This window comes from Toxorhynchites rutilus, chromosome 2, assembly GCF_029784135.1.
Source record: "Toxorhynchites rutilus septentrionalis strain SRP chromosome 2, ASM2978413v1, whole genome shotgun sequence".
NCBI lineage: Eukaryota > Metazoa > Arthropoda > Insecta > Diptera > Culicidae > Toxorhynchites > Toxorhynchites rutilus.
In genome coordinates this window covers 269,938,457-269,959,701 of record NC_073745.1, presented here as the reverse complement: position 1 = coordinate 269,959,701, position 21,245 = coordinate 269,938,457, and the positions used below count along the sequence as shown (strand labels likewise).

The 21,245-nt window shown below is 37.8% G+C and overlaps 1 protein-coding gene across 4 annotated transcripts in view; it reads right to left on the bottom strand.

Moving 5' to 3' along the window:
* Positions 1 to 17,601: 17,601 nt before the first annotated feature.
* LOC129768641 (protein dead ringer) overlaps positions 17,602 to 21,245 on the bottom strand; it is a 282,371-nt gene continuing 278,727 nt past the window's right edge. For all 4 annotated transcript variants that reach the window (XM_055770410.1, XM_055770407.1, XM_055770409.1 and 1 more), the window contains exon 10: positions 17,602 to 19,734. In XM_055770410.1, the coding sequence (XP_055626385.1) occupies positions 19,310 to 19,734 (425 nt within the window). In that variant the 3' untranslated portion in view covers positions 17,602 to 19,309. The remainder of the gene's footprint in view (positions 19,735 to 21,245) is intronic.

Below are 21,245 nucleotides of genomic sequence, written 5' to 3'. Positions count from 1 at the left end.
GATACGAATAACGAACAGAAAATGCAAACGACGATATCCAAGTTGGATTACCACTGGTGGGGTCCAATCTTAAGACGCGTCCACATCATGCCGAATGATGCCGATCGGTCTGTACCAGGCGGCATATTCGGTTCGTTATGTAATGTGGACGCCCCATCGGGTGCACGAAGCCGAAATCCCATCCGATGCTCGAAGTCGTCACGAACACACGAAGCACAATATCGTCAACGATAATTTACTTCGTTTTGTTTTGGTTCAACTTTCTCGAACCGGACCCACTTGTTTCGGGTTGGGTTCGGTTTGATTCGAGTCGGTTTTCGGCACGTCGGCAAGCCCGGGCGGTACGTCCACATTTAGTCGGCTTTACCGGGCGGCCAAGGCCGATTTGCGTAATGTGGACGCGTCTTTAGATCGAAGCGCAGCGAAAGCAAAGTGAACTGGATTACTCAACAGTCCGATGCCGAATGAAAGTTTGCCTCAGCAAGATCCACTGTTTATACTCTAGGCAAGTATTCCCCTCCATTCTTCTCCTTTTCCTTTGTTCACGGAGACTTTAAATCCTACGATTTCCCCTCCGTTGGTTGTCGATAAGTTGTTCGTTATTGATATCTCTGTTCGGGAATGGAAAATGGACAAAACAAATGTATGGGAAAATAGAAACGCTTAAAATTTTCATGAATTTTAACCATTTACATACCAAGGGATTCTAATGTATAGCATATGAAACAAATCTTAGGGATTTTCCGATTCGTTTAGTATGTAAATCGCCAAAATCCGTTCACGGCAAAAATAGTTATTAACGTTAACTTTATTTCATAAAAACGTGTCCTGTTTTCTGATTTGGCACCCTTCATGAAAGACGTAGTTCTACGTCAAAATGTATTTTGGGCGGGACGAAGTTCGTCGGGTCAGCTAGTAAACAATAAAAATAAACTTTTAAGATGGCAACAAGCACCGATTTTTTATTTTGCTTGCAAGAAATTTAATGTTTTAGTAGTGAATGATACAATAGTAAACACACAGGCCTGTTAAGTGTGTTTGTATAGAAAACGATATTTTGTAAGGCATTTCATTGAGTTATTGAGACACTGTTGCTTGACTCATAGCGGGGGCAAGGTGGCCACTATTGAAAGAAATGTGATTTGCCATAAACGCACCTTTGAACGCGCCTAATAGACGGATTAAGTGTGAGCAACACACCACTTGAGTTGTTTGTTGAATAACTCAAGGCGCATTCATAATAAATTTGGTGTTTATTTTTTTCAGATACTAAATACGAGGGTCGCTCAAAAAATAAGTTTCAGTGTCTCAGAAATCGCGGAAAAATAAAGTTAGGACAAAAAACGAGGTGATTTTCGTAATCTACTTTTATTTTTTATTTTTCTACATAATCACCGTAACGTTCGAGGCTCTTTTCATAGTGTTGCACGAGTTTTTCTATTCCGAGCGCGAAGTGCGTAGCGCTTCAATGCAACTGCGTCACGAATTTCTTCAGTGTTATCGAATCGTTGACCGCCATCGCCTGTTTCATCACCGTACTATTGTGAAGTTCTGGACCGATTAAGAACCGCGATTAAGAACAAAAGGCCAGACTTATTTCCGAAGAGAGTGTTCCTCATCCACGATAACGCGCCGCCCCATTTTGCTCGCGTAATTCAAGAGCAATTGAAAAAATCCTAATGGACTGTGTTCGAGCATCCTCCTTATTCCCCAGACCTCGCCCCTAGCGACTATCACTTATTCCCGGTGATGAAACAGGCGATGAAACAACGACTTGGCCTGTCTAAAAGTGTGCTGCAACCTTCCATGCACCCACAAATGTCTTAAAAATTATCTACAACCATTGATGGCTGATTAAATTGTAATAGAATTTAAACCAATTGTTTTTTTAATTGGCTTGAAATAATTTTCAACAACCTCTTTTAAGATATTTTTATTTTCCCCAAAATGCTTGTCGTTTATTGATGTTTCTTTGTAGTTTCATGGTTTAGAATACTGTAAGCCTTATATTGATACAATGATAATTATATATTTGAAGTCAGGTTATTTGTTGTTCAAAGTAATAAAATAATTGAAGGCATCAGAGCATGTATCTTGATTCTTAATATTTGTTACATAGTTACATCTATTTTGTCATTATCCTTTTGTACCAATTTCTCTTTCTTAATTCTTGAATTCACAGCTTTTTTTTTTTGTTTTTTCAGTTCTTCAAGTTTTTCTTTCTGCTCAATCTGTTCTTTCTCCTTTCTCAGCTTAACTAAGGTGTGGATTTCGTTTTCTTCCCGTTTCAACTCAGTTTTCCTTTTCTTTTCCTCTTGTTTTGGCGCTTCGTCATTTCAATCAACTTCTTTGCAAGTTCTACTTCTTTATACAACACTAGCTGACCCGGCACTCTTCGTCCCGCCCAATGCTTTTTTTTTGTTATCAATAACTTCAAACATCCACTTTTTCTTACTATGAGCAAGTTCATGGGTCCAATCGCAGAACTGTTCATTGATTGATCTTTTAATCGACCACCTTGAATTTACCTTTTACTTTAAAATTCCTAGTATTTCTACCAAAACTCATCATTTTAATATCAGATTATTTTCAGACACAATTCTCGTTCAAGATTTTCTAAACACTTGCAAATAACATGTTTCTCCGTTACATGGAATAAATGTTTTATACAGAAAATATGATAGAATAAACAGCCCTAAATCAGAGAATTCCATCCTCGAGTTCTGCTCTTATCAACACATTCGGCGATACTTTTTTTATTAGTATAGATAGAAGAAGATATAGGAGTGAGTTTCAGCACTTTAAAATCCATTTCCAGTTTCGAACAATGATCAATCCCCCAGCCCCACCCCCTCAGATTGAGGGGAGGAGTGACTATTCACCATGGAAACGTTTCGTGTCCCCTAAAACACTCGCATGACAAATTTGGCTCCATTTTCTTGATCAGGTTTTGAATTAGTCAGAAACTTGTCTTTTATTTGTATGGCATCTCCTCCTTAGAGAGGGGGTGGAGTGTCTAGCCACCGTAAAAACATTTCATTTTTATGGCAGCCCCACCTAAGAGAGAGGGGAGGAGTATCTAACCACCATAGAAACATTTATTGCACCCTAAAACCTCAATATGCCAAATTTGGTTTCATTTGCTTGATTAATTCTCGTGTAATGCAGGAATTTGTGTTTCATTTGTATGGCAGCCCCCCTTAGAGAGGGGGAGGGGTCTCAAACTGTCACGAAAACCTTCCCCGACCCCAAAAACCCCTACATATCAATTTTCATGTTGATCGGTTCAGTAGTTTCCGAGTCCATAAGAATCATATATATATATATATATATATATATATATATATATATATATATATATATATATATATATATATATATATATATATATATATATATATATATATATATATATAAATATATATATAGATAGATATCCCAGGACTCGCTTGTGGCCACTGCAGGAGTAACGTGAGGCTTACATTTGATGTATTACCAGCATACACGGCAACATAGGGAGGATTCAAGGTTTCTTCTATTAGCAGTTAATCCAGTTGCACATTGTCCACTAATTATTCAACTTTCCTCATATCTATCTATTGGTCTGAAACTGAAAAATATTAGGCTGTCAAAAAAGTTCTGCGGTATTTCCGCGAGGTGTCGTTGTAAGCGCGTAGTTCTAGTTGTATTCATTGTATTGAGTCATACTATAGCTTGTTGGAAAAGTATTTTGGCGCGCTATAATATAGTGAGTTATAGTGTCGCAAATATGGAGCAAAATAAAGAGAAAATCCGACTTATTTTACAGTACTACTATGACAAAGGCAAAAATGCATCTCAAGCTGCCAATAAAATTTGTGCAGTTTATGGACCCGATACAGTTTCCATTTCCACCGCACAACGATGGTTTCAACGTTTTCGTTCTGGTGTAGAGATCGTCGAAGATGCGCCACGCTCCGGAAGGCCTGTCGTCGAAAATTGCGACAAAATCGCTGAATTAGCCGAGAAAGACCGGCATAGTAGCAGCCGTAGCATCGGCTCAGAGCTGGGGATAAGTCATCAAACCGTTATTAACCATTTGAAGAAGCTTGGATTCACAAAAAAGCTCGATTTATGGGTGCCACACACGTTGACGCAAAAAAACATCTTTGACCGTATCGACGCATGTGAATCGCTACTGAATCGCAACAAAATCGACCCGTTTCTGAAGCGATGAAAAGTCACTTACGACAACGTGAAGCGCAAACGGTCGTGGTCGAAGCCCTCTGAAGCGGCTCAGACGGTGGCCAAGCCCTCATTAACGGCCAGGAAGATTCTTCTGTGTGTTTGGTGGGATTGTCAAGGAATAATCTATTATGAGCTGCTTCCCTATGGCCAAACGCTCAATTCGGACCTGTACTGCCAACAACTGGACCGCTTGAAGGTAGCACTCATGAAGAAGAGGCCATCTTTGATAAACAGAGGCCGCATTGTCTTCCATCAGGACAACGCCAGGCCACACACTTCTTTGGTGACGCGCCAAAAGCTCCGGGAGCTCGGATGGGAGGTATTTTTGCATCCGCCGTAAAGTCTGGACCTTGCACCAAGTGACTACCACCTATTTTTGTCCATGGCGAACGAGCTAGGTAGTCAGAAGGTAGCCACAAAAGAGGCATGTGAAAATTGGCTATCCGAGTTTTTTGCCAATAAGGAAGCGAACTTCTATAACAGGGGTATTATGAAGTTGGCATCTCGTTGGGAACAAGTCATCGAACAAAACGGCGCATATTTGACTGAAAACAGATGATTGTAACTAATTTTATGAACAAATGAAAATTTAAAAAAAATACCGCAGGACTTTTTTGACAACCTAATATGTGTGTTATTTATACAAGATTACAAAATATTTTGGTGCGTTACATGAGTCTACGTTTTGCATTCATAATAAACCTGAAAACTCACATTGTAGTATCACGAATTTCAACTGTCCGAGAAATGAATCGTAGGGAAAAGGTCGATTCAAATTTCGGACACTTTATTTTGTAATTTTTTGAACGAAAATTACATTACACTTGATTTTATTTTATAGTCAACTGCGAAACACTTACCAAGCAATCACAGTAAACTGTTAACGATGATGAGAACTGATGAAACACGAGAGAAATTTAAATATTGATGAAGGGGTAAATTCTACGTATTCACGCTACGATAATGAGTAGTGTTGTCAGATTTTTGCCGAGTATGTTATAATTCGAATATAGTTCTCATATGAAATGATAGTGAAATCAAGGGATTACTCTAAAGAAGCAATTGTGATATTAATTTAATTGTTATATCATCAGTGCATTAAGCATTTCAAGATATTAGAACAAAGTGTCCGAAATATGATTCAGAACGGTACTTTTTTACGAAAATCTGTACTCTGTACCGTACAGAATCTGTACCAAAAATTACGAAAAAATCTGTACCTTTCCAATTAAATCTGTACGTGTGGTAACACTGTTTCCGGTATGTATTTGAATATTTGTTTTGAATTTTTTTGGTTTATCATTTCGGATATTATTTGCGAATACGTCGTTTTACTAAAGAGTTATTTCATAAATAACTTTTTAGTAAAAATTTACGTAGACACTGAAAAAGTTTAATGGCTTGCGTGGTTTTGTAGAATCATTTCGAGAAGCAACGATTTCTTGCCTTTGCGAGAACAATACACTAATTAGTCATATGTCGTAATTTGTTTCTTTATATCAATGCAAGCATTGCAAAAATCTGTACTAAATCCATAAAAAATCCAAGTCTCGTCTCCGATGAAGAAGCAAATAGATGTGGTACCCAAACTTCATCATGATTCACATATCCCATCCTGATTCAATGTTTATGTAACTTTTTCTTGGTAATATTACTGTCAAGCACTCTATATCGCGGATTTTCGGTGTGCTCAGCCTTGATAATATCCGTATCCGTCGTAGCTGAACGCCCGCTGCAATCAATTTTTTTAACATCTAAATGTATTCGAAGCCCATCACGTCTCTTGGTAACATATTAAGGACCGTAAAGAAATCTGTAAGACATGCGCCTGGGACCGCAGGTTTTAGGACAAACTTGTACGCTTCATTTGTTCGGATTCCACGAATGAGATCGTTTCCTTCGGCGTGGATGAGACGAAGGCGAGCCGTCGGTAGGTCTTGTTAGATTCTTGGCAGATTGAGGATATAACCATCAAGTGTAGAAAACACGGGTTATTTCGTGATCCATCCGTAACAGACGGAACGCGAAACACGAGAAAACTCGCGAGCGGTTCTTAATATGTTAATACATGAATATAACATCTATTATTGATGCATAACTCCTTTTAGCTGGGCTAACCCAGTTAACGACCGACTACTGTATTCTACAATACCTCTTCCATTTTCTTCAGCGCAACAGCTGTCAGCCACTCATTCTCTTCAAACGCACGCGCGTATCAAAACGCACATGAGACTGCTCGAATGCTAGAATATTTGCGCGGAAATAACATTCCCTCACAAGTCCAACTGGTGCGAGATTCGAGCGCCATAAATGAAAATAAAATAGAGAGCACACACTCCACTTCGCTCACGATCGATCGCTACATGCTACAGGTTGTAGCCGAATGTATATGGGAAAATTGTCCTCACGAACGCATTACCTGCTTATCCACCCGCTCTCCCTTTTTTATCTCAGCATACGTTTCATAAGCAATTCCGGGGAGTGACAATCCGCACCAAGAACGGCTTTGTCGAGCACATCTTTCTTATTTTCGTTCGAGTCCATTCCGCTATTTTCCGACCTGTTGTGGGAGAAAGGTATTATGCGCCCGCACCTAAGATAACACATAACTTCGGAGCTGAGAGAAACACCTTGTATGCACGAAGAATTAGGTAGTAAATTTTCAGAAGAAATAAAAAAATTAAATAAAAAATAATTCACATGTTGCAATTGACGAATTTACGTCAGAATTGCAACCAGATGGCGCAGCGAGTAAAATGATGATGTTTTGTTTTTTTTGTATGGAATTGGTTTGATTTGTTTTGCAAAATCTGAAATTTTCAGCAAATTTCCCGGATTCATGTATTCTTTCTATGCTGAAATGGTTAGAAAATCATAATTTCACATTGTTTCATTCATAACATATGACGAATGATTCGGTACAAGTATTATAATTTACATTTTTTCACTAGGTGAATGATGGATGGCATTTGTTGCGCTTCAAATATTGCAGATCCTTCTCGTATCGGTCAAAAAGAAGCCCCTGCATAATAAATGGTTTCCAATTAATGAAAATAATCACGACCGAGTCGCGCGTCAATTGACGAATTTACGCAAAGCTGAATCAGCTCATGCGACATCTACATTAGAACTCAGAACCACAAAAGTGAGGGTGTTTGTTTAGGTTCCCGGAATAAATCGCCACAGAAAACGACTGCAACAGAAACCACCGCTTATAAAATGTGTAGTAGGCTATAAATATTGTGGCGCGGTATTGTATTTCAAAACAAGAATTAACCGGGCAAACGTATCGCCCCAGGCAAACGTAACGCCCCGGGCAGACGTATACCGTCCGACGCTCGCTAGAGCTCGGTCGGACATTGCTAAAGGATCGTATCCTATGTTTCAAACTAACCGGGCAATCAGTGGATCCCAGGTTTGCGTGCGAGACACCGCCGCTTCCGACGGCGGGTCGGCGGTGGACTCGGATTGCGTCATCTTGGCGGCATGGGCCGCCTCGATTCCTTATCCTCGCCAAATGGGGACTTCGTCCCCATTACATTGTCCTCAGAATAAATTTCGAAAAACGAGAACAAGAGAATAAATTTATAATAGAAATGTGAGGCACATGATGTTTTTCCCGCGCCAAATATTTCTAGCCTACTACACTTTTTCTAAGCGGTTGTTTCTGTTGCAGTTGTTTACTGTGGCGATTTATTCCGGTCACCGTTTGTTTATTTTACGCACTGAAAAGCAAGATTCGGTGGTGATTATTCATTTTATTTCAATTTAGATTCATTTCAGCCATTTAATGTCGTCAGTATGTGGTAAGAAAGTTGGAGTTTTGTATATTTACGATGGTTTCAACACGCTATTTGACCAAAGTCATAGATAATCTTCGAAAATTTTAAGTTTGATAATGCATACCGGTTATTGATACTATGGATAATTGCGATGAAATCGATATCATATCAGATAGGCTGATATTCATGATTATGTAGGAGCCGATACGAGAAAGATTTGCAATATTTTTAGCGCAAAACACCCTATTCATCGTTTACTAAGTTGAAAAAATTAAAGTTACAATACTTATAACAAGTCATTCCTCGTAATGTACATAGCACATTGTAAAAAGATGATTTTCTAACCTTTTCAGCGTGGAAAGAATACATGAAACCGGGAAATTTGAAGATAAATTCTGATTTTTCTAGAAAATTTGAACGAATTTCATACCAAAAAAACAAAACACCCTCATTTTACTCGCCATCTGGTTGTAAATCCAACGTAAATTCGTCAATTGGAAATCTAACATACAAATCTACACCCAGGCGGCGCTGTGGTGAAGGTGATGAAGGTTTTAAATTTTGCAATGTGAATTTACAGAAAGTTTGTAGTTATTTCCATAAATCACAATGTTATAATCATAAAAAAATATTTGATTGCGACGAGTTTGGAATAAATTTCATTCTGGGCGATTTCATATATAACATGGTCGGTGTTAAGTCAGAGAAATTAAAAATTTCGAATTATTGATTGCATTAGGTTAAACATTGTGTAAGCACTTTTATCAGACTTGGAAAATCACGCGTACAGCAGGAATAACGAATCGAAATTTTTTTGAACGGTCAATGGAAACCCTTTATAGAACCAAACTTCAAACTCGTTTTTCTCGAAGTTGTGAAAACTGTATAAATATTGACAATGGCAGAATCAAGAAAGGAAATTCGGAAGCATAATCAAAGACAGGTCGAAAAATGCATGGTTCCTGCACGTGAGAACTACTTTGGAAAGCCCGGAAAACATACGTAATTCATGTTCCAGCTATTTCTTACATTATCATGATTTTCTTAGTTCAAAAACAAAATCCAGATGACTCACCGATCGTTTACGTTTTGCGTTAAATGTGTTAGATCAATTGACCAATTCCACGCCAAATCAGTCGGCCGGTGTCTCGACACTCTTCGATTTTGACGTAGGACTACGTCTTTGATTTCTATATAGGGGGGTCACTCTACGAAAATTGTAACGTTGTATTAAGAGCTTTTGAATGCATACTACGCAGAATCGATCTTACGATGTATGTTATAACATATACCATTAGACGGCAAATTTATCCAACATTTTTTTGGCCTCAGGCATCAATAGTGTAAAATATTAAACATGTGAACAATTTAACAAATAGGGGAGGAATGTTTTGCGAGCGAATGGGAAGTTGAATAATGTATTATGAATTCTTTCTTTCAACTTTTCTTTCGTTCCCATGAATGTTGTATGTAACATAAAATTGTGTGCAATAGTTCGTTCTATCAAAAAAGTTAGCAAGACCTTTTGACGTAGGACTACGTCTTTGATTTCTATATAGGGGGATCACTCTACGAAAAATGTAACGTTTATTAAGAGTTTTCAAATGAATATTACGCAGAATCGTTCTTACGATATATGTTATAATATATACCATTAGACGGTAAATTTATACACAATTTTTTTCGCCTGAGACATCAACAGTCGAAATAATAAAACAAGTGAACAATTTAACAAATAAAAGAGGGTGCGAAGGTAAACCATGTGTTATGCATTCTTTCTTCCAACTTCGCTCCCATGAATGTTGTATCTGAAGCAAAATTGTGTGCAATGATTCGTTCTATCTAAATAATTAGCAAGATGTTAAAGTAATCAGATGCAAATGTCACCCATACAGTGATCGTTCATTAATGAGGAGGAGGCAGCGATTATCATGCGAAGATTTATTTAGATATTAATATTCTTCATCACTCATACATATAATTCTCAATGATTAAATTCCTTCTATGATAGATTGAGCAGTAGAACCAACACGATATGATTGTGATAGTTTGCAAACGAACATTATTTCACAGAAAAAGCTACTGCTCTCGATGCTAATCATTAGAATAAGACAATGGAAAGAAAACACAATACCATAGCTATCGAAATAAAGCAACTTCATGATTTCATGTGTATTTTACCTCAAAATATCACGAAATCGTGAGTATTTTCAACTTGTTTTTTCGTTTCTTTCCCATAAATTGCATATTCAATGTAATCAATGACGATATAATTTTCTACCGATTCACATATACTTCATCTACTATTCCAAACTGTTATGTGTCCCACTGATATTCATTAATCATTTTCAATTAGACAGTTGAACAACCTGTCAGAAGCTTATTGTCTTTCTTTGTTCGTTATATACCGTTTGAAGGTTATGAGTACAAACAACGAACGGCACTTCTCAGGGCTACTATTTATAGTTTCAAAAAAGTTCAACTAACAGATTGCTGAACAATGAAAAGAATTACATTTAAAATAACCAAGTATTCTGAACAATCACAGTCCTACGTCAAACTTCCGTCCGTGCACCTAGGCCAAGACCCTTCTACTTTTTTGAATCTAATAAGAAATCAGATGCAAGATTCCATACATCACTCAAATTTCATGCAAGATTTCATCAATGCAACGAGGAAAGTGTCGTCCATACAGTGATCGTTAGCTAACTCCTTGTCGTATTATTCAATCTCCAACAACAGGGACCAATCACGAGCACATTGAATCGTCCCGATACTCTGTTGAGTGTGTGCATCTTACTTACGATCGTAGCAGTCCCGCATCATCACACGCCTGAAGCATGTATCCATTCCACATCGATAGACCACGAGTGAGGTTCGATTTTGTACGTTCTGGCACAGTCTAATCGCAACGAGTGTGGTTCGACGTTATACGTGAAGGGGTCAATTGGGCCGGAAAATCAATACAATTATCGAATTTCACTCGCTAACTGGATTGCAAAACTGCAAAAACTATACTTCAAATTAAAGATGACATCTATTATTGATACATAACTGCTTTGCTAACTGGGCTAACGTACGCCCAGTTATAGATAAGTCCAGTTGAAGATAGTCCAGTTAGTGAATGACTTCTGTATATGACGGGGTGACGAACATCTTAAGCGAGTGTCTCCCGGGCTGCGGCAACATGGGCAATTGTACAGCGAAAATGATATCAATACTAGGAGGGTGGCATCAATTATCGTTCAAGGACTTCTTGAGACCGGCATTACATCGCATCACAACAATGAAACGAAATGGAATATTAATTATCTCTATGACTCATATTCATAATTCTCATTGACTCAATTCCTTCTATGATAGATTTAACAGTATCATGTGTATTTTTACCTCAAATGTAACGAAATCGTAAGTATTTTCAAATTGTTTTTTTGTTTCTTCCCCATGAAATTCATATTCGATGTAATCAATGAGGATATTTTGTTTTGTTTGCTGATCCACATATACTTCATCTACCATTCCACCCTGTTATGTGTCTAAGTTAAACTAACAGATCTCTGAACAATGAAAAGAATTACATTTAAAAGAACAACCTTCTGAACAATCACAGTCCTACGTCAAACTACCGTCCGTGCCCATAGGCTCAGACCCTTCTACTTTTTTTCAAATCTTCTACATATGGTGACAGCTACTCAAAATCACAATTTTAACTGTCATATAATCAATTTTGACTACGAATGATGCTAGAAATACCAGTATGATTCTTTGCGAAAAGAAGATGTTTCGGCTATTGACCTTCCTAATCATTGGTCGCTTCCTAGCAAAATAGCTCTTTAGATTACGTTCTGCTCTGCGTCGTCGAATGACACGATCAGTTATCGGCAGTTTTTTCGATCTCGCGGATGATCAGGTTGTCCGTTCGCATATCACATTTGCGTTTTGATCCTTTTACCGGTCGATCAGTAAGACCTCCAAGCTGTCGACGATTCATAGTAATATTCTGAAGTGCTCCACGGCGTACTCCATACTTCTTAGATGCGTAACATTTTACAATAGAATTCCAAATCTCCAAATGTTGGGCCCTATTATAGAATTCGAATCGAGGATTCGATACAATCACTATCACTATCAAACCGAGTAAAATCTGGAATTATAAAAATCGAGGAAAACAACTCGATTCGTTACTCTGCTCGAATGTCAGTGCCGGTGCTGAAACATTTCGAAACGAGTTTGGAATGTTTCACAAAGCACTATAGAAAGGATGCCAAATCTTTTTTTGAGATATCTGCTATGAAAACTATAAATATCTATATTTCCAAAAGTGTTAATATGGTTATGTTTTGGCAAAACGGATATTCCCTCAAGGAATGAAGCTTAATAGGCGTAATGTATACATGGATGTGTAATAAAAACGACATCATGGAACAATTAGCTTTACAAAAAATACAATTATTAGAAAATGAACTTTTTCATGTATTCTCACAACTGCAATCTATGGAATTCCGTAAGGAGTCACGCATGAATTCCACTTTTTTAGCAAGACGGTTTTTTTGACGTGGGACTACGTCTAACCGGAGTATATGGGGGGTGAAATGAAAACCTAAACGCAGAACATGCAGGAAAAATGAAAGATTCTAAATGCTTATAACTCGAACATTTCTTACTGTATCGGAAAGATGTTTGCATCAATTGATAGGGAATATTTCTACGCATCTATCGCTATTAAATAAATGTTATTTATCGTTAGATAAACAATAGAATAACTGTGAAATGTTAAGCGTTATCTAAACGCCCTAACTACTTTGTTTTGATTGGTCCGATTTACAGTTTCCCCAACACAGCCATCATAACCAAGCAGCCTTGGCGCAATCGGCATTGCAAATACATGAAGGTGGGGGATTTTCGTTCTCACCGGAATGTGTTCCCTAACACAGACTTCAAAACCAAGCAGTGTTGGAGAAATCGGCATTGCAAATATATGAAAGTTGGGGGTATTTTTGTTCCGACTGAAATGTGTTTGCCTAACACAGACTTCTAATCCATGGAGCGTGGGGAAATTGGCATTGCAAATACATGTAAGTCGGGGGTATTTTTGTTCCGACTGAAATGTGTTTCTCTAATACAGACTTAAAATCCATGGAGCGTGGGAAAATTGGCATTGCAAATTCATACAGGTCGGGAGCATTTTTGTTTCGACTGAAATGTGTTTCCCCAACACAGACTTCAGAACCAAGGTGCCTTGAGGGAATTGGCATTGCAAATTCATGCAGGTCGGGGGTATTTTTGTTCCGACTGAAATGTGTTTACCTAACACAGACTTCAAAACCAAGGTGCTACTACTGCTAGTACTTTTGTACTCGCTTGCCTTTCGTGCAGGCTAGAATATGTTGAGGTTGTTGATTCATTCAAGCCGGGGGTAGTTCTGCACCCGCATGTTTTTTTTTTGCACTCCGAAAAATGTGTTCCTAACACGCATTACAAAAACGGGTACGAACACAACGCTTTGGCTCGGTTATTCAAGATTGCATTGAAGGATATTCCTTCATATCTTCTACTCACTGAATTTCTGGCACTGAGTACCTGAAGTTCATCAAATCAAAAAAAAATCGCGGTTCGAGAAGTACTTCAGAGGGAAATGTAAAATTAAATAATCGTTTGATAATTCTTCCGTTCACATATGTTGTCCTAGGCATCGTACCAAACGAAAAAGGACTGTCATTAAATTTACTTGTAGCGAAGAACATAATTTATCACAATACATGAATTGACCTTTCATGGCATTTATTCAATCTGTTTACTCAAAAAGCAAATATATTGAATTCGTTTGAATTCGGAAATTGTTTCATTCAAACCTACTCAAAAACCTAATCAATACAAACAAATGATTGCTAAGCTAACCTAGTCCCACGTCAACTTTGCGGTTATATCATAGATATAACCCACCTATTTTTTTTGCATGTAATTCTCTTTTAGCGCCGAAATCGTGTTGTAGCGTCGTCAATAGCATTATTGTATTGGGCCATCACCTGTGGCCCTAAATTCTCGTTTATTGTGTGCTAGTGTTTCCTTTACCCTTCGCATCATGTCAATCCAAATCTGTAATTTAATAAAAATCATTATTGTTTTGCAAGACATTTCAGCTTTAGCATATTGTATAGAAAGTTTGATATAGTATAGCAATAAAAAAGAAAATTTCTGACAGAAGTAACACGTAATAATATACGCTAGCAGGAATAAGCAATTTTTAGGTAGGCAATTCGGTTGAAAATTTACTTATGAAGTTATATGTATCGTAGAAGAAACGCTTACTTTCTACCATTCTGAACCAGGCCGCTTTGATGGTCTCAGTGCATTAAGCTCCTCACTTAAGTTTTGCCGCTTTTCCTTAACCGGGATTCTAGTTGAACTGCCTCCACAAAAACCTCGAGCAATGTTTACATTCGCTTTTAGTGGTTCAACGAGTCGTTCAAACTGCTGGTGATTTGTCTGTCCATTCATTTTCAGCCACTGAAATATACGCTGGAAGTAAGTTCTGCATTGTAAATTGTAACATGATTTATATAAATAATGCTGGATTGTACACTTACCTTGTATAGACTATTCTGGCAGCACCGTAAAACAAATACTAATCAAAACAAACGAACATGTGTTGAAAATTGCATAGATCTAAGCGTTTCTGAAATGTTTCCCAAAGGGAAATATCAGGGACGCAAACCAAAACAAAATAATTCTCTGAAGATATGCAACAAGCGAACCAAACAACTCGAAAAGTTCTGACACTTGCATCGATAGCTATCACTCGCTCGGTGCTATCGATTTCTATAATAGTAAAACAGAGCTAACGAACAACATTCTTATCGCCTCGATTTCTATAATAGGGCCCGTTGTGTCCGCCCATTTTCTCAACACTTCAAGAGCAATTCACTTGGTCAAAGGAAGTTGGATTTAGAGTGTTACTATTTATGTAACCAATTCACGAATTCACGCAAAGCTGAATCACGCGACACCTACATTGGAGCTCAGAACCACAAAAGTGATGTTTTTTTATTCTACACACTTAAAAGCAGGATTCGGTGGAAATTATTATTTTAATTCTATTTAAATTCATTTCAACCATTAAATGTCGTCATTACTTGGTAAGAAAGTTAGGGCTTTGTATATTTACGATGGTTTCAACACGCGGTTGGGTCACAGTCATTGATCATTGATATTCGAAAATTTCAAGTTTGATAATGCATACAGGTTATGAATACTGTGGTAATATGTGGTATGTGGAATATCGATATCATATTAAGTTTAGATTCTATTCGGAAGATACGAGAAGGATTAGCAAAATTTTTACCGCAATACATGCTGCTAATTGTTTACCTAGTTGAAAAGAACTAAAGTTAAGGTGAAGGTGGAAGCTAGCCATTGTAGTAGTATAGGTAAAACCACGTGTAAAAATGGGGTAATAGTGTTTGTGAGAGAAGAGCAAAGCACACGTAAATAGATCAATTCACTTATCAGACTGTGTGGCGCTTCATTGACACGAGTCTTTGAATAAATTTGAAAAAAAATAACAATTCAATACTAGAGTAAAATGTATGAACGATATGTTCCGATGAACAAATGCAAATATAAATATATATATATATATATATATATATATATATATATATATATATATATATATATATATATATATATATATATATATATATATATATATATATATATATATATATATATATATATATATATATATATATATATATATATATATAGAAGGTGCATTTGCATATGAAGTAAAATTCTGATTATACGCGAGCATAACATGAGCAAATTTATAACACATGCGAATTGGGGCCCCTTTGGTATTAACAAGTTCTTCCGCATAGTAACTCGATGTTGATAATTCCTTAATGTTTTCTTTCGTTGATCGTATTGCTTTCACATATTCACGTTGAAGAGCTTTAACGCTCTTCGTTGGCCGAGGCATTTTGATTGAATGTAATACTTTTCCGTTTACTGTTTTTGAAAGCATAGGCAGCCGTGGCAGTGTTCCGAGCTCTGCAATACAATTAAGTTATGTTAAAGATACAATTAAGCAATGTTAAAGTTGCTAAAACTTATATTATAGACCCATTAAACGTAGAAATAATAATTGTATTGATATCAACACCATTTTATTCTATTGATTTTAATGATATAAAACGTTATGAATAACATTTTATTGAGTGGTTTTTATAGCTGTTTCGATGATGTTGTCTGGCATCAGTGTCGAAAAAATAACGATACTTTCACCAATATAAACAAAACCATTGCCGAAGATTGAAAAATGAAAATTTCACTTTCAGAGCACTAGCTCGAGTTTTCCGACGTTTTTCACTATACAGCAGATGAAAATTTAATATCTTGTAAGTAATCGATTAGAGTTTGGTTGATATTACTTGATGGGAAGTGTGCGAAAACGATCATTTTCTTGACACTGTTTCGCAAAATTATTGATTTTTAGGGGAGGGGTGAGGGAGGGAGTTGAAAGAAATGAGCGCCATTGTGGCAGCCATTTGTGGCTAACTTCCACCTTCACCTTCAAAAAAAAAACATTACAATTTACTCGCTGCGTCATCTGGTTGTAAATCCAACGTAAAAATGGTAAAAATATGTCAAACCAGCAATATAAGCCGTCTATTCAACGTTGGCTTAATATATACCCTGAACATGTTTTATAATGATTTAAAATAATTGTGTGTGTATTGCATTTGACATTCGTTTTTCATACGGTTGGTAATATGTACAAAAAATTACCCTTATTCTTGTTTTCGAACGAATAAAAAACGTTCGAAAATATTCCTCATTCGTATTCTTGGTTTCCTTGCGAATCGCATCGAACTTAAAAGGAAATTCAATCAATGTTTTATGTTTTTGTGGTTTTTTTAGATGATGTGGTATGTAAAAATATTTGTAATTGATTTTCTGTAATGTTTATTTCAGTTACAGTGAAATATTGCTGTCGGTAGATCATCAAAGCAGCAGACGGCCCGTTGTCCGTTCCACCGAAACGTCTCCGAAAAATCACTTGCAGTCGGTAACAGATTACAGCAGGTAGGTATATTTCACTTATTTTCCCTTTTATTCCAGGTCATCAGGAAACCAAGCAGCTCAGGTAGGTATTCACATTAATTCCAATAACTTAAGTTTCATTTATTCACTCTAACTTAATCACTATTAGTTAATATAATTTTCCTCCTTTTTGTTGTATAAAAACGTTGCACTAAATAATTTTCTTCACTGAGGTTAGCTTGCTCACGAGGTGTTAACAGCAGGTGTCGTTGGCCGGAAAGAGATATTAACAGCAAGTGTCGTCGCTTCCGATAAGAGTTGACGGCAGGCGTCGTTGAACAGGAAAGAGAGAGAGCTAAGCACGACGTCCTTCTTTTATACCCGTCGTGACGTCATTCGTTCGATATGCGGAAATGATTAAACGTCAACCAAACGCGAGACAAACGCATAATAGTAACAAACGCATGTCTGACGAACGAGGGGTTTTTCGTTGCAAGCATTAACAGTGATGTGATATAGCCTACGGCAAATGAAGTCGTCCACCGTATTATCTTAAAACATTGTTCTATATAATCGATCAAATTTTGTTCTACATTCTCAAAGACCATTTTCCACGGATTCGAATATTTAGCCACCAGCAGAAGCATTTTGCATCTTTTCGCCGGTTCGCGCTTGTATGTGTAATTATCTGATCAAGTTACATTTACAGCTAGTGTGTGGGTGTGGGTGTCTGTATGCACACATTTGTTCGCCCGGAGGAACTCGAATCTACTTCTTCTACCATGATAAAGCAAAGGAAGCCAGAGGGGCGGCTTACTCCTCTCCAAATAACATGCTTCTATTGATGTGTTGTGATGTAATAAAGCGGTCACATGTCTTTTCTGCTAACTGCTAACATCTATAACCACTACTTGTATGCTATCAATCCACTAATTTAAATAACTGTGTATTGTGTTCATTCATTCGTCCCGGATGTAAAAATATATATTAATAATGATAATAAAAAAATCAATAAAAACCTATGCTTAAAAAGGGCAAAAGTATTAGAGTAACTAAAATCAATGCATTTCACTTTTTCACTGCGAACACATATATGAATGTTTTTCAAACATCCGCGTGCGCGCATGTGTGTGTGTGTTGTGTTGTATGTATATATGACGATGTAAGTGTGTCTACTAAAGATTTGGAGTTGTCTTAAATTACATATTGCAGATTTTTCATTCAGTTTTGCGATTTTCTTTCAGAAAATAGGAAACCATCTGATGATGGTTTTGGTAATAGGAAAAGAGAACTGATAGATTATTCCACTTTGCACTAAATTCGAATTTTGTTCGGATTCACTACGAGATAGGTAAAATCGCTGCTTAAAACTATCTTAAATACACTTTTGAAGGAGCAATGTTGCTCGCTCGCTCGTTTATCGAGCTATTATCAATAAGTTTTGTTTGATTTACAAAGACCGCATAAAAGTTTAAGTTTCATAATTTCAAGAAGTTCCTTTTCCACTCACACCTATAAATATATACATCGTCTGTACGATCGTTCGGTTCGGTATACCTCAAGTAACCGACGACACGAAAGGAAGCAAAATTCGTTGTTTTTCTACAGTCTATATTGGTTGCCTGTTATGCTTAAGCACATGTAGAAAATAATCACATCTCTGTCTAGATTATCTACCTAAACATCGTAACTGTGCTTCAGCTGGTTAAACATTGCTCGTACATTTTTTTTTGTTTTTTGCATTTCTTACAGTTAAAAATTAATTTTTGGTTCTCGACAGTTAGACTTTCGCTTTACTGTGTACACGCACACGCACACTGCCACCAATCGGGGGGCGAAACATTTCAAACCGATTCGAAGCTTACCGAAGAGAGAGAGGGTGTGTCTCCGCTAGAGGGTTACCCCAGCGACATCTGTAGCTTAAATCGAACTACTCTTTCACTCGCGCGCGCGAACTTGTACACTGATAAAAATATATTCTGTCCCACTTCTCGCTCGAGGAAAAATATCGAATCTAATGCGTACACTTACAAACTAGAATAATAGTTTTATCCTAAAAAAAACAAATTAGTTCTCTAAAAAGCGAAAAAATGCAGTATTCGAGAGCCGAAACATCACGTGCATAAGTTGCGAGAGATTTGCTACACTTCTGTTCTGTTCTACACAACGAACGGGGTGTGGGTGGTGTGTGGCTGGGTAGCACATAGAGAGATGATAGAGCGTGTGAGCTGAGGGAAGAGAGCTGCCCCGGATGCTTAGGAAACTAGTGGTGGCCTTGGGGTGATAACTTGGGGTGGAGCGGAAAGACCGGTCGCCATGGGTTCGTCACCACCCAGCGAGGAGGAATTGGTCTTGGCCGGCGAGATAATCAGCGAGCCGGTGGGCGAGGCGCTGTTGTTGCTGCTGCTGCTATGAATACTACCGGCCGGGGAGGATGAAGACGGTGCGACTGCAGAACTGTTGGCTGCTGTCACCAGGAGCGGACAGGAAGCGGAATTCTCGGCCCGCGCGTTGCTGCTGCTGGATGTGATGTTTGTGATGCTTTTGCAAGCTTTCGTCGTTTGCGAGGATGAGGAGTTTAGAGAAGTCGACGAGGGATTGGCGAATAGGACGCCTTCGTACTGTACGCCGTTGAACTCCATCGATACCACTAACTGTTGGTCGCCTTTGGCAGCATCACCTGGAGGAGAGAGAATAACGAAAGATTTAGTATTTTCATTGGTTAGTTTGATTCAATACAGTAGTTGTTCGGTAACTGGACGAGAAACGAAGTCCAGTTATCATCATTCGCTTGCTAACTGGACCGGCATGAGCGGAACCTCATAATTGTTTGAGCGTTTGAAATTCGGGTCAATAATTTGGGAAGCAACAATGAAAATAATGGATTTTGAGGTGGGATAAACATACTTTTGAAGTAAGAATTATGAATGAAAATTAACTTATCCCAATCAAATTAGCATACATAGAATGCTAATTTGATTGGGATAAGTTAATTTTCATTCATAATTCTTACTTCAAAAGTATGTTCATGAAAATCACTTTTTTTTTGCAAGTGATCCTCTGAATCTCTGAATATCCTCTGCGGAAATTTGTCTTAAAATGATTTCGTATTATAATGATAAGTTTTAGTAGGAGTAACAGTAGATTTGGAGAAAACAGGTTACGGTCAGGACGTGCTCCAAGAAACACTATTGCATCCGCAATAAATTACTATTGCGGATGTTTTTGACGTAGGACTACGTCTTTCATTTCTGTAAAATCAAAGTTTCGAAATGGTATGATAAACAATTCATTCGAAAGATGATGATGATGATGTTGGATTAAAGAGGCTTTAAACTTTCGAAAGATAAAATGTCTACGCGTTATATACTTGTTACTTTTCGATCCAAAAACTTGTTTCAATAGTCTTAAAATTGCTTTCAGAACAGGCTATTGAAATCACCAATCGGTATATAAGCGAGCGCCGCTCGGAAATCCACTCAGTTATAATTGAACAGCGATTGGAGCATGTTGTCGCTGTTGTGGTGAAGCTCTTCGTTTATCATGAAAGCGCGGATGAACGGTGTCACCAAGAGCCTGTTTGTGCACCTTAGGCCAGAAGGGAATCCACCAGGAGGAGAGTGATGTCACAAACGGTTCCCCGGGAAGAGATTGGAGCAGCCGCCACACACACACACATCCACGCGCGGAACGCTTCGTTTGGATGCCATTCAGCATCGAGAAAATTCCGGAAAGATTCAATTGTTGCTGAAAAATAATCTGCCAGTTCCCCTGGGAACTGAAAAATACATTCATGCGAAAGAGTTTATTCTAATGTTTTCTATCCATATAACACTGCGGCCAAATATTTTTCAATTAGGTGCTGTTAACAGGTGGTTATCGAGTTAGCATTAACCACAGGTGGGCCTCGAGTATCGAGGAAAATCTGGAAAAATCTAATCGTTACTGAAAAATAATCTGATCAGTCGCCGAAAGTTTCAAACTCAGAGAGTTCATTCCCCTCTAGTTTGCCTTCCAAATTGACATCGTAAACCACACCTTCTCTCGATTCAATCACGCACAAAAAGCATACTTAAGCGATATTCTGGTGGTGAAATGCATTAATTTTCAACATCGTAATTGAACGAGCTGAACGTGCTGGACGAGCTGGACGGCGAGGGATCGAGGGATAGAGGGATTCATTACCTAGCC